Here is a 26,739-nt window from a genome sequence, read left to right on the forward strand (position 1 = left end):
CGCCTCGACTAATACTTTTTGGAAAGAAAGGGGTATATAAATTATTTTAATCACCATTGCCCTATCATTTTCTAAACGTTGCAAAGTTGAAAAAGTGACCCAACCCCCAAAATAATAATTTTGTATATTTTTTTTAAAACCTAAAAAAAAATTGGAGATGGGTTTAATGTTGTTAGTAAAACAAATCTTTTAGGATAGTTTGTGCTGTTGTAATAATATGCCCATCTAATGATTTAATACATAAGCGGAAGTTAATGCACAACTTTGAAAACTTATATGGTGAGTAAGGGCTCCCATGAGATTTCTTTTTAAAAAAAAGTAGGGACAGCGGATATTATATCTAAACAAATACGTGTTAAGACAAACATTGAAATTATCCAGACAAAATAATTTGTCATTTTACATCTGTGGTATACCTCGTCAATTAGGAACCAGATGTCTCCTTTTCTGTCCAAACAACCGGGGTATAATTTAAAAAAAAACACCCATCAGACAACCAACTCTTTGATTGCGCGACTTTTGTCTGAGAAGTCTTTACTGTGCATGGTAATGAGTTGCGCCTGTATTTTCCCAACTATTCATGTCGCGCACCTGATATATTAGCAGTAGGAATCATTTTAACGTCTTTAGTTATGACGCGGTATTAGGCAGAAATTTTAACCTCCCCGACGACATGATTTTTTGAATTAAAAAAAAGTATGTTTTATGTGTACCTTATCCTTGATAAACAGTAGTTACAATATAAACATTACACAAACAAATAAAAATAAATTAAATTTATTTTATTCGAGTTTCATTCATATAATTTTTATTTTTTTATTGTATTAAATTATTGTATTAAAGGTTAATCACGAACAATTTTGATAAATAAAAAGCACAGCATCTTAACATCACAATTTAATGAAGAGCAACTTTACAAAGTGTCTCAAAAATCAGCCATGTGACGTCATAAAAGTAGGGGATTTTTTTAGGGGTTTTCTTTGCCACTTCTCCTCTCATCTCTGTTATTTTTTATGCCGTCACATGGCTGATTTTTGAGACAGCTTGTAAAGTTACAAAGAAAATAACCACAATTTTTAGGCTTATAAATAAAAACATCAGTGACTCCGTTTATATTAACAGTAATCTTTTGTCACAAATTATGCTTTACTCTGTAATGCAGACTATTATGACTACAGTATTATGTTGATCAGATAATAGCACAACAGTTTGGCAAAGTCGATGCAATTGCCAATTGGTAAACTAATCACCTAACTAAAAAGGTGGTAAGGATAGTGTGTCTTCACTTCCACATATTATCATATCCGCAATTGCATGGTGTTTAATATTTCAAATGATTCACATTAAAAAATAGATCAAATAAATGATAATTAAAGAGAAAGAGTTTTGTTAGTGAAAATTGCGGTTTTGGGGATTTTAAAATGTAATACTAGTACAGAAGTGAATTCACACTGATCAGATTGCACTAATCAGTCTCCTGTGCAATATTATTTAACAAAAATAATTGCAAATTGCCGCATTTAATGATATAACTTCAGACAAAGTTATGGTTAGTTTTATTATCAGCCGAGATAATCCAAAATTAGGGTTGTATGTCACAAGGTTAAAATGTATAGGAACGGTTATGTATGTATTCCAAAATCTATGAGACGAAGACGAAAAAAAGTCCCTCAAAAAATCAGCATGTTACGTCATAAAAACGAGGGATTATCCATTTCTTTTTTAGGGGTTTTCTTTCCCACTCCTCCTCCCCTTATCCCTCTTTTTTATGACGTCATTGAGGGACTTTCCGTGAGACTATATGTAATGGAAATACTTCCATCAAACTATCAAGGGAGCTAAAGTGATAAGATTTATTATTAAAATTTCAGTACACTACTATCTTTATTGAATAGTTTTTAAGCCAACACAAAAAAGATATTATTGCATAAAACTTTGGGTACCAAAGTACGGAATGCCATATTTATTATTGATTTTAAGATTAGCTATTATGGTTATTTTTTAACCTTGTTGTACTTAATTTTAAATAAACAAGGATGACAACATCCATAAAAGCGAAGAACTGAAACGGTACGACAAACGGACATTAACACTTGTATAGTGTCATAACTGAATAATCATAATATAAATGTATAAGAGTTAAAGCAAAATTTTAAGTAAATTTGTTGAAAAACTGCATGATTCAGGAAAATGCTTATGGACATACTTACATTTTTAGGACTTGATTATAGAGTTGCTTTGCTTATTAAATTATACTTTGTTGTCACAGGAATTAATATACCAAAAATCAGATCAATCGGATGATTAGATCACATAAAAATTTGTTGTTAAAAAAGTAGAAAAATCAACATGTTTATAGAGTTATAGAGTTGCTACGCTTTCTAAATCGTACCTAACTACAACAGGAATCATCATGCAAAGTTTGAAATCGATAGGACAATTCTAACATGCCTAAATTAACGAATAAAAGCTATCTATCTCGGACGGACGTACGGACCGACCCTAATTATAGAAAAGCTTCGCTTTTAAAAACACTAAAAGTGGAAAAAAATGTTCTTGCATACAGCTACTAAAGTTTTTATTGACACTTAAAACGTTGCATAATGCACATGGGGGCGTAATTAAATTAACAATTAAACTCAAAATTAGAAAAAAATAGTTAAATAAACGAACAGATATAGAAGTGAAACAGAAGGACTGATAAATAGCAAAAACAGACAAACAGACAGACGGACACATGACGCATTTAGAAATTGAAGTTGAAAAACTGCAGCATTGGCAAGGGCGTATTTGGAAAGTTTATACAAGGGGGGGTGTTGACATTGGACAGTTTTAATAAAACAATATCATATTGAAATAAAGTGCAGCTACTCTTTTACTATTAAACGTCCGTCTGTCATACTGGAAGTTTACATGTAATACTTGATAAGTTTTATAAAAACGTTAAATGGTTTAAATCTCGTTACACATCTAACCAAATGTGTGAAGGAGTATTTTATTTGAAATAAATAAAAAAATCACCTTAAATTGTTACTTCTGATATTAACTGCTACCAGCGGCTGCACCCCTACTATCTAGGTGCACTGTACTCAAAGTAGAAAAATAGCCTAAAACCATGTGAAACTTCTCTAAAAGGGAGAGTTTAATCAGTTCAGTAGTTATTGAAACAGAAAAGTTTAATTATTGGATAATATCTGCTGCTGTTTCAGAAAAAATTGTCTCATAATGACTGTTCCTTATTCATACTTTGAACTGTGCTAAATTTAAACAAATTTAACCTTTTAAGGTTTATGATGCTACTCCCCCCCCCCCCGTGTACGCCACTGATTATTGCGAGATGCAAAACCAAAACAAAGAATGGAAGAGTGCAAAACAGGGTGAGGATGGGGAAGGGGGGGGGGAGTTAGAAACTAGGCAGGGGGGGGGGGGTGAAATAGTGGGGTTAGGCTTGTTTAGAATGCTATATAATGCAAACTTATCGAGAAGTTTTAAGTGGCCATTTGTATTAAGTTACATGTCACCCCATCCCCATAGATTCACATCCCCCCCCCCCAATATTTACACACACACGCCCTTTTATTGAGACCAAAGGGATACTAAGTAATTTATTTTCTATGATTTGATTATAAATAGTTAGATCTCTTACATTATTAATATGTTGGTTCACAAAGTACATCCCAAATCCACATACACTATATGTATTTTAATTAAATGAAAATGTTCCTTACATAAAAGTGACAAGAGAATTTATGGAATAAGATGCATACTCAAATCCGCGTCATAACAAAGATATTGAAAAAGGTATCTACCTGCTTTGTTTGGCAAAGGACATCAAAAGGTGTGAGTAGTGCCTTGGCCCCAACTGGTGAAACTCCTTGCCATGTACAGTGAGGACTTTCAGACAAAGATCGTGCAATTAAAGGGCTGGTTGTCTGCTATGTACTGTACCACGGGTATTAGTTGAAGGTATTCTTTTGATAAACATGAGTTTTAAGAAGAATTCACAGATAAATAAATAAAAGATTAATCTTTCTTTAAATGTAGACATAGACAGATAAATGATAAAAAAAACTTACTAATCCACTCTCAAATAGATTAAATCGTCATTATATCTACTTTGTTTTTGTTTGAACTTCATTTCAATAGTATTTCCTTTTTTTTCTTCTTAAAACTTTTTTCATCCAACTATTGCACTACCTATCCAATTTATTTGTCGAAATAATTGAATTTGAATGTTGAAAACAGACATGAATAAAATGAGTAAACCTTAAATATGGCAAAAATGTGCCAATACCTGATGCTATAAAAGCACGAAGGAAAGAAAAATTTTGTATGCACCTATTTGCATAACAAAGATACCATACCACCAAAATCTTTACACAAATTTAATGAAGCCTTTATAGGATATTTTGTAAAATAAATTTCAACAATCTCAACGTTTTCTGTTCAGAAGGAATTTATGAAATACAGAGATACAGGAAAGTGTCAATAGTTGATGAATTAATCTCTCTCCCAATTATAAGAAGAGGACAAGGACTTCCAAATATATTAACCCCTCAAAGTATAACAAATAATTATCAGCCTTTGGTAGATTAAGATTATTAAGAGTGTTAATTTTTACAATTAAAGGCAAAAACACTCTTTTTAATAAAGATTGAAATATCTCCTTATTTTCGACCATATCTGTATGAAAAATCTCTTACCAAAGTGAAAAAATAACCCTAATTATGCAGTTTGTGTAGGCTGATCAAATATTAGTGGATGATGATGCAATGTTTGTAAATACATAATCTCTGCTGGCACAGGATTGCTCAGTACTTAGACATTTTTTTTGCAATGAAATCAGCAAAGTACCTGGCATAGAGGCTGAGGTAAAGTGGATAAAGAAAATTAAAATTATGATTAAATATTTTTTTTTAATTCATAGAAGAACTTTCAAATATTGATATTGTATTTAAGTAGAATATGCCATTCGCTAACCATATTTAAATTTAATCTTCAACAGAGTTCATTTACTTTTCTTAATTTTCCAATAAACAGGAAAATATATTTTGATGGAAGGGAAGTGAATTTTTTACAACAAAATACTTTTTTATTTGTACTCCTTTTTACTTGCATAAATGAAAAACAAAATACTTTTGACTCAAAGCAAGATCAATCAATTTTATGAATAATTTATTACAATTGACCAGCTATTTACTATCAATTGATTGATTATTAACCCTTAACGGTCGGGGGGGGGGGGGGGGGGGGGCGTTGAACGCCCCCCCATCCGGTTTTTTCTATCTCATTTTCTGTATGTGAAAGATAAAGAGCCCAAACTGCTTGACTTTTTAAGTATGGGTATGACACATAACTGAGAGTTGGAATTTTTTGAATATCTCCATCCTGGCGGGCACAGGATGCCAGCAAACCTGGCAGGGTCATCCAGGTAAAGAACATCCTCATATTAAATACGGGTGTTCAAGTCAATTTCAGGTTCCAGGTATGATCCTGCAGGTCCTGATCCTCCAGGTCTCCAGAAATCTTTAAAATGCTCCTGTGGCCGCAATTTTTGACTTAGATACCTCAAATTTTAAACTTAAGCTTTTCTTACATGTCTACATAATGTATTAAAATTTCATAAAGATCCGCCGCCGTTTTCCCGCCGACCGGCGACTGCTGCGGCTGGCAGCTGCCAAGTACAGCTGCGGCCGCTGAAACTTATGTTTTGATATTTCAAATATAAAATTTAAATAAAATAAACATTTTTTCTTTTAGCTTTAAAAATAAAAAAATTACAGCCGTTTGAAATTTTTAAGTAAAAAAGGACCTAAAAACAAAGGTTGTTAAATAAAAGGGTGAAGGAAGCGGAAATTGACCTTGACTTACTTAAGGTCGGAAATTCACCATAACACAGGGGACTTGCACAAAAACTTTTAGCCCTCTAGCTCTAATAGGAACTGAGATAATAAGGGGGGGCGTTGAACGCCCCCCCCCCCCCCCGACTGATTAAGGTGCGGCAAGGGGCCCGACTGTTAAGGGTTAAAATTCAAAAATAAGATTTTATGCGAGAAACAAAAAATTATACTTCATAATTTGATGTTATTTTAAAGATTTAATCTCTACCTGATTAAATTCCTCGGTAAAAATATATAAAAATTAAAAATGGCTATTAAAAAATACATATGACAGGCATGTAAAATTACAACATTTTTTGCAAAGTTGAAAGAAAATCTGTCAGTTGAATTATAAGTCAACTTGCAGGTATCATTGTGAAAGCTATGCTTCAAATAAAAAGATGCACTTTTTTAAATTTTACAAATGTTTGTGCAATAAATAAAATAATTTCAATTTGTAGCTAAAATGTTTCAGTTATAATTTTGTTCAAATTAAAAACAATTGGACAACATTTTGATGTTTAAAAAAAACTAAACATAACATTTGCATAATATAACTTGAAGTAAAATATATCAAATTTAAACTTTAATGAAAATTTGTTTGTTAGAAAAGGTTGAAAAATTTAGTTTGCAAACTTCAACTATGAATAGAGAAGAGTAGAGTAGTAGGAAGGGTTTCAGCTAAAAAGTTTTTTCAACTCCTTAACCTAATTCTCACTTATTTATTCTTTGAAACCTACATTCATAATGATAAAAGCAATTACTTATAAAGGGAAAGTTTTTCTCAGTTTTATTACATAACCCTTCTGTTTTCAATCATGTAAAGTTTTTTTTGTCATTTTTAATGAAATGTCTGTAATTCAATTTGAGATTAGAATTTTTTGTTGTTGTTATTTTTAGCTTTGAAAACACATAAATGAAAGATTTCAGGAATTGTTTAAATTTGGTGGTGACTCTATGAAAATTATTGAGAGAGAAAAAATACTAACATAACTTTAAAATAAGATTAACAATAATCATAATTATAATTATAAAACTATCAATTAATACAAAGAATTAGACATGATCATAAAAAACAATTACCATTGGCCATGTTAAGTGATATTGTTAACATGAATATGCAGACAATATCAATACATATCAGGTGTAATTTATACAATGTAATTGGACATAGAACACACATGCAACATGTTAACTTGGTTACACAGACACAGTAAATCTAATTTTGTTAATCCTATCATTCAATGAACATTCATTTCAATGTATTGTGTATGTAGGATCAGACTGGTCAGTATGAGTTATATAATTTTATCTAGTCCATAAGGATGAAAAAAAGTAGATTTTAAAAAATGTTACATTTTTTATCTGAAGCTGAAATTTTATAATCTCTTTTTTAATATAGTAAATTAATTAACTGGCCTCTTAGAATTATTTTGCAAAGCTTAATACGCAAAAATATAGTTTTGTTTAAATTGTCAGTGTTAAACCCTCTAATATTTATCTATGAATATAATTGTGGAGGTCAATGAGAACCTAGAATGTATGACGTAGCTGGAATACTAATTTGTATTCTGTATCTGAAATTTTTATTTTGAATTTTCATTTTTTTAAGCAAAATATTTTTAAATTTGAATAAAACACAAAGTTTGCTCATAATATTTGTGTTTTTCAATTTTCTTTATTTTGTGTTCTGCTTTTCTGAGATTATGCAAATTGTTTAATTACAGCTAAGGTGTTCTATGTGTTTTACTATATTTTAATATTAAATTTGAGCTTCATAAGAGTAAAAAAATATTTTTGTTGGGGAGGATGGGTGAAGATACCCTTCCCCCAAAAATAGTTTAAAACCTTCCCAGGACCAATAAGAAGATTCACTATAAAGGAGAACAATATCTGTTTAGCAATTAGCGAGATCCTTTGGGACAGACAAAAGACGCTTACTACTTTATATAATAGGATTCTGATAATAACATTGTACTGACACTGTAGGCTAAGGACGATGCTGCAAGATCGTTTTTTCTAAGGTGAATAACATTGAACCTTTTTTGATTTATCCTGTTCCCTGAAAATTACAAGATTGCATTAGTGCTAATTGGGGGCAAAAGGTAGATTGCTTGATAATTTGTATTACTAAATGCATATTAATACTGGTTGTTTAAAAAATTTCTTTTCTATTTCGGAATTAAAAAGAATGAAAATTGGATTAACTTACAAATCTTATTCTAAAAAACCTTAGATTAATAAGTTAAAAGCAAAAATTTAGTGTTTGTGATTATATAAAAAAATCACTGAATGACTGATACGGACGTTTCATAAATATAGAACAACTGCCCTTCCAAACATATAAAAGATAGAGAAAATAAGATATATGTAGACTTGATTATATTGTTAGAAGAAGAATAAAACCTAATGTTATTACTTTCAGTGAAAGAATCTGTGTGTAGGACTGACTACATGTGAATAACATGTACTGTAGACTACATCACATATATAGGGATAGCACAATAGACTATAAATTATTATTTTATTCTCATGTGAGAAATCATGCTTTTATAATCGTTTTATTTGAAAAAGGTAATAGGGTAGATTAATATAAACATTATTTCCATTATCCTTTCTCTCCCTGGATCTAGAAAGATTACAAAAGAATGACAGACTACTTGAGAGATGAAACAAAAGTAGATCATATGAAGGTAAACAAAAATAGATGATTTGGAAGAAAAGTTAAAAACTAAGATTTCTCGACCAAGTTTTTAGAAGAAATCACTTAATTAATTACCTGCAAATGGCAGAAAAATAGCCTAAATACAACGAAATACTTAAATCTAAAATAAAATAGCTTAAAACCATGGCAGGTCCTATGTGTTGCTTCCCTAAAATTTAGAATTCAATCGGAATTAAGTACTAGCTGAAATCTTAAGCTTCAAACAAACTAATTTTTTTTTTGATATGTAAAACTTTTAAAACAGGAAATATAGATTTTGGGTTAGGTAATAGGTATTTAAGCAAACTCTTCTCTCCTATCAAGAAGATCAAACATTAGAGTAAAACACTAGAGGGAGAAAGGGTTAAATAACTGTATCTCCCCATCGCAATCGTTTTGTGCAACCTTCCTATTGGGTCATTGAAAATCAACCAATGGTATCGCTTATATTAACACAGCTAAAAAGCAGAAAATTATTTAGAAGCAGACGAAAGAGGTCTTTGAAAAATGAAGGGAGGTAGTTTTCTGTATATAAATCTATACTATAGACCTGTTGATTAAACCTAAAGGTTAATTTTGTCCTTAGTGAGAAAAAATGTATAATTCTATTATAAGAAAATATGGATGTCTACAAAAGAAATAAAGTAATATCTATGTATTTATTTGTGTAAAGAGAAGTGAAGAATGTTTATTGGCAATAATATCTTATTACCTCTTATGAGAGTCAAGATTCTATTGTTGAACAATATCCTACAAAGCACCCAAATGGAGCGCATAATCCATCCCCCGACCTAGGTTATTTTATATATTTTGATTGGATTGGGTCTTTAGAAGATACAAGATTTACGTTTGTGCGTTAGAATTATCCCAAAATGCTTACTAAATAATTCTTCAGATGGACCTGGGTGGGGCGATTTTATGAGGTCCAATATGTTTTTGGTTGGAAAGCAACTATTATTATTGATGTAAGAAGTGTAGCTTTTTATCTATATATCATTTTCAATTTATTTCTAAAAGCGAAGATATATTATATTTATCCATAGACACAGTGTTTCGCCCTTTTAGGGCTCATCAGTATTGCTCAATTCATCAGAGTTAATTTTGCACGTGGCGGGGATTGAACCGGGAACCCTTAGATTACCAGGCCAACACCCTACCCATTGCGTCATTACCCCATGACGAGTAAGGAATAAAATTTCGACCAGAGAGCTCAACCAACTTATGATTAGTTGGGGGCCTTGCACTTTTGGCTAATTAGTACGGTTTTTCATTCCCCTGAGAGTGCTCTAGTCCAGCCTAATACCTGACCAAACGAGCTTATATATCCATAGACACAGTGTTTCGCCCTTTTATATTATATTTTATTTTTATGGGCATTCCGTTCCTAACAACTAGCCAAGAACGTTGATTTAGGCATTGTTCTATCGAGATTAAATCTTGTATGATGATTCATGTAACTATTAGGTATAATCTGAAAAGATTAGAAATTCCTCAATCATTACAAAAAGAAAGTTTATTTAAACATGTTTATTTCAATTTTTAACAGTAAAATTTAGTTTTTTTTTGTGGACCCAGAACTTTTTTTGAGCTTCTCTGTTATGAATTTAATCATTCTTGTTTCTTTATCTATATGAGAAACAGTTAAATTTTATTACATTTTTTATTTCTCCCTATAAAAGATTTGTTGCAGAAAGTACTTTTTTGAGCTTGAACTTAGTCTTTAAACACAAACTTTTTTTACAGTAAAAAATATAGTTTTATTGGATGCTTAAACATTGAGTAAAAAGAATTGTTTATTAAAGTTGTAAAAACTGGCAGAGCTTCTTTTACTGAATTCAGTTTACTAAAGTTATGATGGTAAAAGATCTATTGCTATATTTAAATTTTCTCTATTTTTCCAGTCTAAATTGAGTAACATGTCTTAAAATTTATGCTTTATTCATTTCTTATATTGTCTAGATTTACAATTTAAATATTATTTAACTTACCCTAACCTTATAATTAGTTATTATTTACTAAAAAATCTATAGGTAGCATAGATATATAACAGTTTAGAAAAATTTTCGTCTGCTAGTTAAATTGATTTCTGCTCTTTTTTAGCGACTTGGCTGTGTCAATATTCCTGCTGCTATTGTTTGATTTTATAGACCCAATATAAAGTCGGCACAGGGTCCTCGGAAAGGTGCATGCAGGTATTTAACCCCTTCTTCCTCTATTGTTTTACTCTAATGTTTTGCTTTCTGTTTCAGTTAAGTTGTTAACAATATATCATTGAAAGCCCTAACTACGAAATGTTGCAAACTGCAGCAGCAGCAGCTCTCTGTTTAGCAGCATTTTCTCTCAGATACAGAGATAGGACAATGAACATTAATTAATGCTTCCACCCAAGAAAATCATTTAGTGTAAAGTTTTGATATTGTGATTTCTTTTAGCTCCAACCCCCCCAAATGTTTTAATTCACCAAAGCTATTTTATAAAACTTAATTTATAGTCTATTATCTTCCTATTTAAATTCAGATCCTGTTTTAGGGGAAAGAAAGGATGAAGATTATTTTACTTGTCAATGTTACCTTCCTCCCTGGTATTTTCTAGAGTTTTTGTTCGGTTGCACTATAAGGTTTTTATACTTAAACACATTTGTACAATTTAACAAAGAATAAATTTAAGTTTTATTCTTCAGATTTTTAAAAAACTTGTATGAACTTTTTTTGTATGAAAATTCTAAAATTCTAAGATTTGTTTATATTTTTCCAAAGTTGTTTGAAATAATAAAATGAAAAAATCCGATAAAAATGAATTTAAATAAAAATATATAAAAGTTAAATCGGCTTTTGTGTTGACAATTGATGAATAAGGAGGGCGGGAATAAAGTGTTTAACAAGGGTAATTATGTCTATCCGCAGCGCAGCAGCAATAAGCTACTAATAGTTTACCGATTGAGAATTTAGTAAAAGTATTTCATTATTCACCTAATGTAATGTTTTCAAAGTCAGTTATTCAAAGTTTAGCAAAGCTTATAAATTAAAAATAATCCTAATTACCTAATTACTATAATACAAAGTGTCTGTCTGTAAGTCTGTCTGTTTGAAGCTTAAGATCTCAGTAACCACTGAACCAATTGGGCTCTACTCTTCAGGGAATATACCTACTGGTCCTGTGATGGTTTTAAGTTATTTTCTTGAAGGGGTGGGACACCCTTAACCCCCCAAAAAATGAAAAATACCCCCTTCCTCAATTTTTTTTTCAAAACTAAAATAAAAAAAGGTGGGTCGACTACCTCCCCCCCCCCAAAAAAAAAGAAAAATCCCGCCCCCCAATTTTTTTTTCTCGATTTTTCTTTTTAAATTTAAATAAGACAAAAATAGGTTGATCAAACCTCTCGGGGCAAAGCCCCTAAAGCCTAGGGGCTAAACCGCTAGTTTTGATATAAAAGAATAAATTTGTGGACCAGCGTAATTTAGAGTTCAATGTCAATCCGCTGCATAATTAGTAAATTACACATTGATAAAAGTGCATGCGTGTGTGTTTGTTTATATTCTTCTGTCTATTTAAAGAGTAGCAGCGCTTCAAAAAAAATTATTTGCTTGATTTCGTGAGCCTATCTTATTGGAAATCTGTTGAAAAAATGCATTCAATAACCTGGCTTTGAAATCTGATTAATGCAACTAGAATTTTTAAATTTTAAAATACTGCAGGCATTTTACTTTAGAATGTACTAGTTTCTTAGCCCAAAGTATCATTGGAGGGCGGAGATGCTAGAAAAATATCCTTAAACCAACTTTTTTTTACATGTTACTGTTATTTTACATTTTTAGCACTGCTAATCGAACACTTGTTTAAATTCAAATTTTGGTTATTAAACTTAAATGAATACATTTGATGTAAAGGTGATAATCAATTTCTTTGTAAATTATTTGTAAATTTGTATTCCGTGAAAACAAGCCGCACAATTCTTGTTAGAAATCAAATACAGTGTGTTTTTTTTTATGAGAACTTTTTTGAAAGCAATTTTATCCCACTTATAGTTATCAGAATTTAATGATTAATGGCTTATTTTCTTCGTTTTTTAAGGCAATTAATAGAACAACAAAAAATATATCAGTTTTTATTTAAAAGTACAGTAAAATCTAAAATTCAAAACTTAGGTGTCAACATCTAAAAATGGTTTTAGCGCATTTTTCTTATGCTCAAATAATCAACCTTTTGCAAGAATGGCTGCTAAACACTTTAAAGTTGAGATATAGAGCTAAAAATGTATACAGATACTATTAGGGACATGTACTAGAACATATCAACCAGGAAGGGAGTACTGGGAGGGAGTACTGGCCCCCCAAAGTCGACTACAGAAAATCCATTTTTTAAAGAAAAATGCGCTAAAACCATTTTTATATGTTGACACCTAAGTTTTGAAATTTAGATTTTACTGTACTTTTTAAATAAAAACTGAAATATTTTTTTGTTGTTCTATTAATAGCCTTAAAAAATAAAGAAAATAAGCCATTAATCATTAAATTCTGATAACTATAAGTGGGGTAAAATTGCTTTCAAAAAAGTTCTCATAAAAAAAACACACTTTATTTCCACAAACTTCTTAAGATCTTTCTGGTACAAAGAGAAGAGAAATTTTAGATTAAAGACACATTTATTAGTTGTAGCAATCATCTTTTGAGTATAGCAAATGTCTATACAGGTTTTTGGCTATTTATAGAAATGGTTGGGTGTTGGGGAGGGTGTATTAAAGAAACCCAACCCTTTAAAGGTATGGTCACATAAAAAAACTGTTCATTTTTCTCTTTATTACAAAACAAAATTTAAATGTGTATGATTGCTTATTCAGAATTTCAGATTACTAGAAAAGAATACTTCAACAAAAAATTTCCTAAGATGAACAGCTGACGGCGAATAGCGTAAAGGTCTTGAGAAAAAAAAGTTACAAAGCAGCTTTGCTTTAAACAAATCATTTAATTAATTTTCCCCATTAAAGTTTACATAAAAGTAATAAAAAGTTGAAGAGTATTTAATGATTAATGAAATGATAATGTAAATACTAATCAGCTTATGAATAATTAAACTGCCTTTGTTAACCTTTTTACTAACAAAGCTACTTTATAATTAGTTATTTACCTCTTTAACTAGGTATAAATGCATGTTTTTATCATAATTCAAGGTTAATAATGTTACTAAGTAGCCCAGCAAAAAAAAGCCATCAGTATTCAGAAAAAAACTTACTTATTATTTTATGATATTATCCAATTTAATCTGAAAACAAATGAAGTTTTAAGATACTTTAAAAATTAATTAATGTAAGTTTTTATAAATGTTAGTTTATCAAATAGACTTAACTACCAACCCTAATTTTAGAATAGCTACGCTATTAAGAATACATGCAAACAGACTCACTTATTGTAAAACAAATGTAAATTACAAAATGAAATGGTGTGTATCCACCTCCGCTCATGTATTAAATTAATAGAACTGCATATTATTATAAAAGTAGCTACTGTCCCTTAACCTTTGCTTCACTATCAAAATTAAAAAAAACCCTCTCATTGGTATTATGTCCGTTTGCGAATATGAATATCAATATGCAGATGTGATATTTTATGCGGAAGTGGATGAACGCCAAATGAAACATCAGCATAATTGACTGAGTGTAAAATTTGTTCCATCATGCAATTGGAAAATTGGGGCTTGGCAGTCGCCTAAAAGCAGCAAATTTAAACTCTTTTGGGTACATTAAAAAATTGTCTAAAACTAAGGACTTTAATTTTAGTTTTAACCAACCAGCTGATTTAAGTATTAAGTTTTTAAGGTTGCTGGAAGGCGATTGCCGAGCCCTATCCTAATCATATTTACTTTCTATGATGAAAATGAACAAATAGTACAGGTTCAACATATTGGCGGGAGTCAGTAATGGCCAATATATACATATGTTTTGAACAAATCAACTAAATTTGTTCTTCAAAAATAAAAATATATGGTTCACCTATCTGCAACTATTTATCATTTTTGTAGGTAGAACTAATTTTTAATGAGATATTTGAATTTTTAATGCTAAAAAAGAGATATTTTTTTCATACATGATATTTGGTCATAAGATTTAAGATAATTGACTTAAAATAAATGTACTCTACACCCTCAAATATGATAATCAAAAATAATCTTTTCTGTAAATTACAACCATTAAGCTTGGACACCAAATTAAGATTTTATAAAAGTATCTCAAGTCTTTGAAAATTACCAACTTAAAACTGCTTCATGTTAATAAATCCTAATAAAGAAGTTGTTACAGTACTTTTTCTTGTCGATAAAATAGTAGCAACACTGTTTAGTGCAAGTAAAGGGGGGGGGGGAGTAAAGGGGTGATTACCCCCCCGCCCCCACCCCCCCCAAAAAAGCTTGGACGTCCTTGCCTATATGATGTAAAGATTACCCATACCCCCCCCTAAACAAAAAAAAATGTTTTGAATCCTCCCCCCAAATGAAATAGCTTGGACGACTATATAAAACTAAAAATTTCATAATTATGTTTTCTTTATAAATAACTTAATTTTTCAGATCATAATGGGTTGAGGAGAACAGTATGATGAAAAATTTCAGTGTTTTCAGTGTTTCTGTGATAATCAATGTTAAATAATGTTAAAGTATATAAAAAAATACTGTGAAATCTAAGTTACATGAACAAACAAAAAATACAAAATGAAGGTAATCTATTTTTTTGATAAGGTAATTTTCTCCGGTTAATTAATTAATAGTCTATAGCTTTGGCTTTGTTTTTTCGTTATTGCTTGTGGCAAATGCAAAAGCCAACCCTTTAGATTTTTTTGGGTTTCTAATTGATATCAAGAACCTCACGCGATCGTGGCTCAACACGTAACGCATCCGCTCTTCGCCGGGGAGTGATAGGTTCGAATCTCGGGCCGACACTGCGTCACAATTAAAAGCGTTAAAAATGGTCACCACTGCTGCTATGTCAGGTGCACGATATAAATAGTAAGAGAAGGGGGGATGCCTTGGCCCATAAACAGGCGCAACATACTACCAAGCACAGTTAGGTAATGTCAAGAATCTTATACATATAAATAGTTCGTCACAATGAAAAGATGACCTAATTTGTGCGGCCGTTCGCGATACTTTAAGGAATATTCAGACAGACTGACATTCATACATGTTCAATGACACAAAAATAATAAAGATTTATCTTATTTTAGATTGAACAGAGGTGTTTATTTTCATTCTCACTGAATGAATTATCTTCAAAAATGCAGTGATAAATACTAGGACAGAAAAAAACCAGCTGTCGTCTTTCTCTACCCATCCCCTGGCACTGACAAGATGCGCGTGGGTGACTATGTGTGTGCGTGGGTGGTATTGATGCTGGCTCATCTACAACTCACCAACACTCTCTCATACACTCATTATAATTCGGGGTAAGTTTTTAAAAGCGAAGCTTTTCTATAATTAGGGTCGGTCCGTCCGTACGTCCGTACGTCCGTCCGTCCGTCCGTACGTCCGTACGTCCGTACGTCCGTAACGGATAGCTTTTTCCGTTAATTTAGGCATGTTAGAATTGTCCTATCGATTTCAAATTTTGCATGGTGATTCCTTTAGTAGTTAGGTACGATTTAGAAAGCGTAGCAACTCTATAATCATTACCAAAATGTCCGTACGTCCATTTTAAACATGTTGATTTTTTTACTTTTTTAACAACAAATTTTTATGTGATCAAATCATCGGATTGATCTGATTTTTTGTATATTGATTCCTGGGACAACAAAGTATAATGTAATAAGCGAAGCAACTCTATAGTCAAGCCCTAAAAATGTAAGTATGTCCATAAAAATTATCCTGTATCAAGCAGTTTTACAACAAATTTACTTACAATTTTGCTTTGACTCTTATAAATTTATATTATGATAATTAAGTTCTAACACTATACAAGTGTTAATGTCCGTTTGTCCTACCGTTTCAGTGCTTCGCTTTTATGGATGTTGTCATCCTTGTTTTTTTAAAAGCGAAGCTTTTCTATAATTAGGGTCGGTCCGTCCGTCCGAGATAGTTAGCTTTTATTCGTTAATTTAGGCATGTTAGAATTGTCCTATCGATTTCAAACTTTGCATGGTGATTCATTTAGTAATTAGGCATTATTTAGAAAGCGTAGCAACTCTATAACCATTACCCGAATGTTAGTATGTCCATTTTAAACATGTTAATTTTTAGAAATTTTTAACAACAAATTTTTATGGGATCTAATTATCCGATTGATCTGATTTTTGGTATATTGACTCCTGGAACAACAAAGTATACTGTTATAAGCGAAGTAACTCTATAATCAAGTCCTAAAAATGTAAGATTGTCCATAACATTATTCTGTATCAAGCAGTTTTTTAACAAATTTACTTACAATTTTGCTTTGACCTTTATACATTTCTATTCTGATTATTCAGTTCTGACACTATACAAGTGTTAATGTCCGTTTGTCCTACCGTTTCAGAGCTTCGCTTTTATGGATGTTGTCATCCTTGTTTTTAAAATCTTTCATTATAGAACACGAAGACAAAAAGGAAATTTAGGATGTATACTTTTAAAGTTTAATTACTTCATTGTAGATCTATACATTATAAGACACTAGCGGCTTCGCCCCTAGCCTCTAGGGGCTTTGCCCCAAGAGGTGATCAAAAAAAGTTAAGGTGAAATTCGTAAAAAAAAGGACCAAGGATATCTCCTACAAAAAAAAAATAAATAAATAAAAAGGACCAAGGATATCTCCTACAAACAAAATGGGGGGGGGGGGATTTTTTTATTTTTTGGGGGGTTGGGGGTGTTCCACCCCCCCCCCCCAAGAAAATAGCCTAAAACCACCACAGGACCAGTAGGTATATTCCATGAAGAGTAGAATCCGATCGGTTCAGTGGTTACCGAGATCTTAAGCTTCAGACGGACGGACAGACATCAAGCTACTTTGTATTTTAGATATTTTTTTATATCAAAATGTTAATCATTTGATTTGGTATCAAAATATCCCACACATTTCTTATGAAATGTACTTAAATTTTCCCAGAGAGAAAGGGTACAATAAGCTAACCATTAATTCAACTCCCCCTCCCCCTCCATCCCCTCTAGTGTAATTTCTGACCTTGATAGCTCAAAATTGTTTGTAGAAGACATTTGGTGGAATAATTTTGATAAATACAACTTGGATAGTATTGATTTATAATGCATTTACCCCTCTTTGTTTCCCTGAGTTTTTACAAAGAGAAGGATTAAATTAACATTGCTTCTAAGAAAATTATTTTGGTTTATATTTCTAAATAAAAAATCGCCATATAAATTTATGAATTATAACATTAACTTTTGGAAATGTGGCCTGTTTGCCAATAAATCACTTAACATGAATTTAGACTATAAATAAACCGTAATTTCTTGATGCTCTTTATATGAATGAAAGTCATTCGAGAGTGTAAAAATATAATTGTAAAGAAGCTTCACAACTAACCCAAATATGAATAAAAATAAGATAGTTTCCTGTAAATAATTAGCAGTACATTGTTCATTAATTGTAGCAATATGGATAGATAGATAGATAGATATCTGTAGTAGTTCTTATAGATAGATAGCTGTAGTAGTGCTGACGACATGGACAGGAAATAATTATTGCGGTGGTGATGTTGCACATTGTGTTACTTAGTTAACTCTCAAACTAAATTCCGCAGTTCTGTTTGAATTCTGTTTCCATTGCATTTACAATTTACAATACACAAATCATTTTAATCCAACCATATATACGCATTAAGATATTTGTTTGGAAACTGTTATTGGTATAATTTACTTTTGAAATACATTTTCTTTTGGAAACAACAAATATCGAACATTTCTGCTTGAACATGGGTCTATATAAGTGAAATTTTAATAAGTGCCCCATCCCCCCCCACCCCATTAGAAAAAAAATAGGAGACCTATATTCCTCATTTTTATAAAATTATCTAATAAAATTTATTATATTATATATTTATATCTCCCCCTGTTTATCCAATAAGAAAAGGTACTTAATGCTTCAGAAAAATTCTTTATCTGAAATTCTTTTATGCAGTGATGACTTTGCTAAAAGTTTGAAACATGCAGTGCTTAAAATTGCGCATGTTAAGCAATGAGAGGCACCAAAATGTGCAAATTTATTTGCAAAACTGAGGCATAATGATTATAGCATATGAAATTATGCATGAATAACTCATTTGTGGTCATGTACTGTGTGTCATCTAGACTAAGCAGACCAAAATAGTCATCTTCAATTTAAATCATAAATTCAGTTGGGGATATGAAACATTATACTTATACAGTAAATTCAGGGTTACTGGGAATTGTCAGTGACAAACAAGTCATCCTTAAATGTTGTTAAACTACGCAGTTCTCACTGTAAGGGTATTGAAAATATTGGAGGGATGTTTAATTTTTCTAGTTGCTTTTTCATATAATACTTGCTTAACTTTTTTATGGTACAACTTCAAAACCAATTAACATTCGCTTCATTGATAACCAGTTCTCAGCCATACAGAATAATCATGCACAGCCTTGTATTACAAAATTTGGTTCTTAACTCTTAACTTTTGACAGGCCATATTCAATACACTTAAACAAAAGTCGTTTAACAAATTGATTCGTCTCATACAATTTTTAAAAATGCATGAATTCTATTTCAATACTAAAACAATCAATGGTTCAGAATTTCAATTTCTGGTTGTATAATCAAGAAAATTTCAAAAAAAAAAAAATATTTTCAATGTTCTGAAATAATTTTAGAAACTAAAACAAAATATTATTCTCTAATGTTTTCATCAAATTTACATAACCAACTATTTTTATTCAAAAATGCAGAAAAGAAACAAAATATTTCACATTTTCTGACAATATAATATAATTTATGGGGACTTAAATAGTTTGGCATGATGATATAGACATAGTTGTTAAGAACTTCATGATATGGTCAATTTTCCTTTACAAGTTATCAAACTATAGTTGAAAAAAGAATTAACAGTGTGATTATTCATAACTTAAAAGTTTATCATTTGATATTTACATTTTTTGTTTAGATACACAAACAAAATTTTGATTTTATTCTAAAAGTAAAAGAAAAAAAATCTTTAGTTTTGTGGATAAAAGAGAAAATAGAATTTATCCAAACATTATATAAAATATGTATAGGTATTGATGGTGGTTTGTTTGTGTGTGTGCAAGTGTAACATATTGCAAAATACTAAATTGAATGGAATGGAAAATTTGTTTTGAATTGTATATGTAGTATTGTTGTGCACACTCGAAGGCAAAATATAGGTAATTACATAAAATAGAAGGAAAGCTTTCCTGAAACATTTTTTGTTGTAAAAAAGACTCCTTTATGCACAAATGGAATTATATCTCAGATTTATATCTTTTAAGTTCTTTATTCTTTTGGATATATAAATTTACAATGTTTTTTATTCTAAACTTATTTTAAACAGTGCCAAATTCTAGTTGCAACATTATCAACCCAAAAATGTATTTTTACACATATTCTTGAATAAATCTCTTTGTACTTTGAAGAAAAAAAAGTAAAATGGTTAAATGGTCAGTTGTGTGGGCTAATGTTCTTGGATTTTTAATTACAAAGTAGAGGCCAGGCCGTAAAAAGTACTCTGATGATGTAAAGTGTTAATGGATTGACGATTAGGGATTGGCCAATACTGTTAGATAAGAAGTGGCACACACTCAACTGTTTTTACAACAATGTACAGGGGTGCCACAGTTTATACTAACTATTCATAATTTAAAGACCTGCTTCTTGTTATTACATGTTATAATTTTATACATAGAAAGTCTAAATCAGATGTGAAAAGACAGATAATTTGGTTCTTAAATTGCAAACTAAAAGTTGACACCTCTGTCTCTTGCAAAAGGAAAGAGCAAAAACTTTGGACCCTTTTGTTGACCAGACACAGACAAACCTTTCAACTTTTATTCTCACAAAATATATTATAGACAAGTTTTCTTATACACCTATGCTTTATATAATAACATATTTATGAATTATATCTTATTCATTTATATGTCTATCAAAATTAAAATAATTAATATATTTTGAATAATATCAATAAACATTAAAATTACTATATTACGAAAAAAAATACAAATTTTGAATAGTGATAATATTAAAGATTACAGGCAAATTTAGTAAATGTTTAAAAAGTTGCTGTATCGTGTATTTTTCATTGAATGAGAAGTGTAGGTAAGTTATACAAATAAAACCTACAGCCATCTTAAAATCATTCATGTACTTACAAATGTATGAGCATTCCTAAGTTAATAGTTGCTGCACTGCTAAAAAGACATATCTTTATTTGACTTTTAACTTGTATACAGTTAGGATATATTTACAGTTTATTTTCCCTGTAATACACTGTTTTTATAATGATTGCAAATTTTTATAATAACACATCAATCATCTGTACACTAATATTTTTCTTATAATATAATCTCAATTTTTCAATTTGATATATTTTAAGGTTAAATCAACCTTCCAGGGAGTAAGGGAGGGGACAATGGATCGAATATTCAATTTTTAAGTAGTATTAGACTTTGGGGACTGGCTTAAAGGGAATGTGCACGAATACAGCAGATTCTTACTGATTTTGGGGACTTGCGCATCAATGCCCCGCTAACTAGCTGAGCTAGTTTTGAATATGCAGACAGAAAAGTTTGTTTTTTATCGCTGGTTTTAACAAATATTTTTTCCCAAGAAAATGTCTTTTCATGTATAGAAACTCTACTGTGATATTTATGTATTAAATAATCTAAGAACCGCTTGAATTTTGGGGTCAGTTATAAATATATTAGAAGGGTTGAGGGTGGTTTAAACAAGATTTTTCTAGTGATTAATTACAGAATGTTTACTACATTGTGATGTGTTGATAATTTAATTTTCAAGTAAATGATTTTTTTCTTAGAACTAATTTTGTTCTAAATTAGGTTACCATGATCCCCTTACAATTTTGGTAAAATTTTCTTGAAAAATCTGGTTTTCGTTGCTTTTCAGCGAACCCTCTTAAATTGAATTAATTGCCCATTGTCCCCTCCCTTACTCCCTGTCAACCTTCACTAAAGAAAGTTAAAATATGATAAGAATTAATCAGCTTTTAGGTCTTTTAAAGAAGAAATTATGGTTGAACTATAAAGTTCAATGGTAACCTGATTTCAAGCAAGGATTTTGTACATCTTTCTCTAATAATAGCAAATCCCATAACGGCGTTATCAGTCTTAGGTATCATCATAAATTTCAGACATTCACGTTTAACGGCAGGAAAGAAATTTCTCGTATTCATTCGAATCCGGTGGATAGGAACCGTACGAAAAAACTATGTCTAGCATCATATTATATCCAGCTTTCTACGAATATAAAAATGTACGATCATAAGTATAAAACCAGTTTTATAGCCCGTGCCTACGGCAACTCGGGGCAAAAAAAATTGGTTTTAATATTATAATTGTACATTTTATATCCGCGGAAAGCCGTTTATAATACGATGCGAGAAATAACTATTCTATGATGAGATGAGATTCAACAGGACTTTATGGTGAATATATAAATAATAATTTCTGTCTACCACATGTAAAAAAAACTGACAATTATTAACATGTGAAGGTCAATATTTGGTATCTGGTATTCAACAGACCAGGAAAAATATGAATAATATTGTTTGTAATACACCATTTTCCTTTGTACTTTCTAGTTTTTAATCTTTTCAACTAATTGTCTTACAGTTACCATATTTTCTTAATCTTTTCCAAAGGATAGAAACATCTGTACATATGGATTTCGTATGGCTAATGTCTTATTTTAGTATGGAAAAGCTTCAGAATTAATTTTCTAATATACCAGGGTTACTGGTTTTATAATCAAATAAAAAGAAATATTAAATGAGAGCAAATGAAGCGAACACTTATAAAGATGTAATTAAAACTAATAACCTTTGGAAAATAATATCTTTTTCTCTCTAATTTCTAATAACCTCATTTTCTCTCTTCTTTTGTTTACCAAAGAAACGGCAAACATAAAGTTATAAAGGGTGTTAATAAAAAAACCAATGGCTTACACTTTGAACCACCATAAGTACTTCAAATCTTGGAGATAGACCCCATAATGTTTAGAGTTTTTAATGGGACATGTAAAAATCTTTCTGTAGACACCTTAACGAGATTTCTAACTCAATCTTTGCCAATTTGGCATAAAAAAAAGACAGACCCATCCAATATTGAGGCATGACGGCTTTGTTTATTTCTAGTTCCTGATGTTTGCTAGGTCTTTCTTTTTGATGCCAAATTGGCTAAGATTGTGTTAGAAACCTTGTTAAGGTGTCTATAGAAAGGTCTTTACATGCCCCATTAAAAACCCAAAACATTATGGGGTCTATCTACAAGATTTTAAGTACATAAGACGGTTAGTTCTTTTTTTCTAAGAAACAAATTTGTCTTAATTTATAATAAAATATGCACTTTTGGCATTGGGCAAATTTCTCTGCAAGGGCTAGGTTTCGAGCTCTAGTGCTCTGGAAGGGTGAGTAGATTCAAAATTCAAAATTGTTTTCTTATTGTCATTGGTTTGGCATGAATTGTATTATTTTTTATTATTTTTGGATCAAAACTGTAAGATTTATATTGAAAAAAAGGAAGCAATTGGTTTTTTTTTAACACCCTTTAATATACTAATTTACTGTTCTTTTTAACAGTGAAGTTTTGAGTGACAGGGCACTTCATTCATATTTGTTTTTCATTATCTATAATACAAAGTAGTCTTATATAAAGAGTTATTTTGACATTGTGTCAATCAAGTTTTAACAAGGATGACAACATCCATAAAAGCGAAGCACTGAAACGGTAGGACAAACGGACATGAACACTTATATATTGTCAGAACTAAATAATCAGAATATAAATATATAAGAGTCGAAGCAAAATTCTAAGTAAATTTGTTTTAAAAAATGCTTTATACAGGATAATGTTTATGGACATACCTACATTTTAAGGACTTGATTATAGAGTTGCTTCGCTTATAACATTATACTTTGTTCTCCCAGGAATCAATATACCAAAAATCAGATCAATCGGATGATTTGATCACATAAAAATTTGTTGTTAAAAAAGTAAAAAAATCAACATGTTTAAAACGGACATACGGACATTTTGGTAATGATTATAGAGTTGCTACGCTTTCTAAATCGTACCTAACTATTAAAGGAATCACCATGCAAAATTTGAAATCGATAGGACAATCCTAACATGCCTAAATTAACGAAAAAAGCTATCCGTTACGGACGTACGGACGTACGGACGGACGGACCGACCCTAATTATAGAAAAGCTTCGCTTTTAACAACTTGTTTGCCTTTAGGAAAAATATTTTTAGTAGCGAAGCTACTCTATAATTTACTTTGTCTGTCCGTCCGGCTCCTACTAAAGATAGACAGATGAAATGTTTAGTGAAATTCCTATGACATTTGCACATCTAATCTATATATTGTTTTGTCCGTCTGTCTGTTCATTGGGGTGCTAGATCGATTCCTAGATTTTTACGTTTTTGTAATTTTCTCGATTCCTGTTCAAGATAAACGGCTGGAATTTTTAGGGATTAAATAAATTCACATAGTACATTTTTCCAATAAGTTTTATTAAGATGCTTTTATTGGTTGGTGTGCTAGATCGATACCTAGATTTTTAAGTTTTCATGATTTTTTTCGATCCCTATACAAGATAGACAGTTGAAATTTTCAGGGATAGAATAAGTTCACACCCTACATATTTCCATTAAGTATTATTAAGATACCCTTATTGGTTGGGGTGCTAGATCGATTTCTAGTTTGTCAAGTTTTTGTGATTTTCTCAACTCCTGTTCAAGATAAACGGTTGGATTTTTTAGTGATTAATTAAGTCAACATTCTACATATTTTGACTAAGTTTAATAAAGACGTACTATTGGTTGAATGCTAAATCGAATTATAGATTTTAAAGTTTTTCTTATTAGCTTAATGCTTGAAAAGACCATTATACAATATATATTTTAAAAGGTTTCGTGATTTTTATTATTGAAGTTTTTATGACATATTCTATAGATAATTTTTTCCAGATGTCTTTTTATAGTTTTTGAGCTTCGCTACTTATGGATGTTGTCATCCTTGTTATTATCAAAATAAAACTATTAAAGTTGAAGACTTTATTTAAAAACAATGTTAATTATCTGTAAACAAAACAAAAATTACAAGCTACTTCTTTCTAAATTACAATATAAAAGTGCATATCAATACATTTCAATATAAGAATAAATGAAGAATGAGAAAATTTGTATAACAACATCATTTCTATGTAAAGAAAATAACTAAATGTGACATATCCTATCACATAAAGTAGTAAGGTTTTTTTTGTGTGTACCAAAAGATTTCGATATCTTCTTATCTGATTGATTAACTATTTTATGGAAGCTCGAAAAAGGTTCTGGGATGGTTTTTGGCCATTAATTTTTTGGACTATTATTTAGAGCTCCTAGTAGTTGTATGTACTTGGCTAATCAATGTTTGGATTTCAGAGTTGGATTCTTAAACAAAATTGCCCCACTAATCGCTTAGTGGGGAAACATTGTTTTCGTGAAAAATCCACCAAAATCACATTAAAAATCTACAAAATTAAACAAAATCATAGAAGGGTTATTAACATAAGATTTTATTTAATTTTTGTAGATTTTTTATGTGGTTTTGGAGGATTTTTCACGAACAATTTTGCCCCACTAAGTGATTAGTGGGGCAATTTTTTTAAAAGAATCCACCTCAGTGGAGTAAACCAGAAGTATAAATATTACTACTGGTATAACTTTGAGCCAGACTCAAATGTGTCATACAAGATATAGATGGTAGCAACAAACATAATATAAAACGAAGACAGTCCCTCATAAAATCAGCATGTTACGTCATAAAAACGAGGGATTATCCATCTCTTTATTTAGGGGTTTTCTTTCCCACTACTCCTTTCCTCATCCATCATTTTTATGACATCATTGAGGGACTTTCTTTGTCTTCCCATTGATATATTAATAATACAAAGTTGTAAACTTGTAAAGAATGATAAATATAAAATTCCTTTTCCTATCCTAATCTTTTTGAAGAGAAGAGTCTATTCCCAGGCTGATAGCTGGTAAAGTGTTTAGGTTCAGACCAATCATTTATCTTGAATTTGTCAAAATGTGTCCAACAACAAACAGACAAACATATGTTAACCTACAAACAAATATGTGTTAACACACATGTTCTTGGTTAGGATTTTGGCTATTATGCAGGGGCGTGTAGGTCAACCCCTAACAAATGTTACATCCCTTTCTCTAAATAAATTTTTACATAGTTTATTAAAAATTAATGGGAAAACATTAAATTTTGAGATAATAATTTTAATTCTAACATACTATAAATGTGAAAAGATTCTAGTTTGAAGCAAAATGTTTAATGTTTAAGATTAACAAAGAGGCATTAGTAAGAGGTGCTTTGTTTAAAGTCTTTTTATGATAATGTCTTAGCTTAAAATCTTACATTAAAACATGCAGGGCTAGGCAGCTGCGTAGAAGTAACATATTTACCAAGGGGAAATTGGCGGTTTATAACTTTAAAATTATCAACTGGCCGTCAGAAAAAGTGATCGCAAAAAATATATTTTCAAGCACTCAAAACAGTCTTAACGCGGGTTATGCGCGGCTGCTGAGCCCTGCCGACTTTTATAGCGTCTAACTTTTTTAGACAAAACAATTTGTTCAAATAATCCAAACTTTTCTTTATCTTTCTAATTTTATAAATGTTTTGCGATGATTACTTTACAAGTTTTCCTCGCAGCAGTATTTTATTCTGTCATTTTTACTTTGTCAGGGAGGGAGAGGACACTGGGAAATGATTATATTAATCTACACTAGCGGCTTCGCCCCTTAGCCTCTAGGGGCTTTGCCCCAAGCAATGATAAATAAAAGTTAAGGTGCAATTCGAAAAAAAAAAAAAACCAAGGAAATCTTCTACAAAATTTTTTTTTTTTTTGGGGGGACGGGGTGTCCCACCCCCTAAGAATATAGTTTTAAACCACCACAGGAACAGTAGGTATATTC

General features: G+C 30.8%; 1 protein-coding gene across 7 annotated transcripts in view; it reads left to right on the plus strand.

The window, feature by feature from the left end:
- The first annotated feature begins 15,139 nt into the window (after positions 1-15,139).
- Positions 15,140-26,739, plus strand: part of LOC145319742 (gamma-aminobutyric acid receptor subunit beta-like) — a 79,044-nt gene continuing 67,444 nt past the window's right edge. For 5 of the 7 annotated variants that reach the window (XM_080162062.1, XM_080162066.1, XM_080162064.1 and 2 more), the window contains exons 1-2: positions 15,146-15,288; positions 15,795-16,013. In XM_080162062.1, the coding sequence (XP_080018188.1) occupies positions 15,919-16,013 (95 nt within the window). In that variant the 5' untranslated portion in view covers positions 15,146-15,288; positions 15,795-15,918. Of the gene's footprint in view, positions 15,289-15,794; positions 16,014-26,739 lie in introns of all 7 variants that reach the window. The other 2 variants (XM_080162067.1, XM_080162072.1) reach the window with 1 other exon arrangement.

Source organism: Acartia tonsa, chromosome 5 (assembly GCF_053477335.1).
Source record: "Acartia tonsa isolate MP-2025a chromosome 5, ASM5347733v1, whole genome shotgun sequence".
NCBI lineage: Eukaryota > Metazoa > Arthropoda > Copepoda > Calanoida > Acartiidae > Acartia > Acartia tonsa.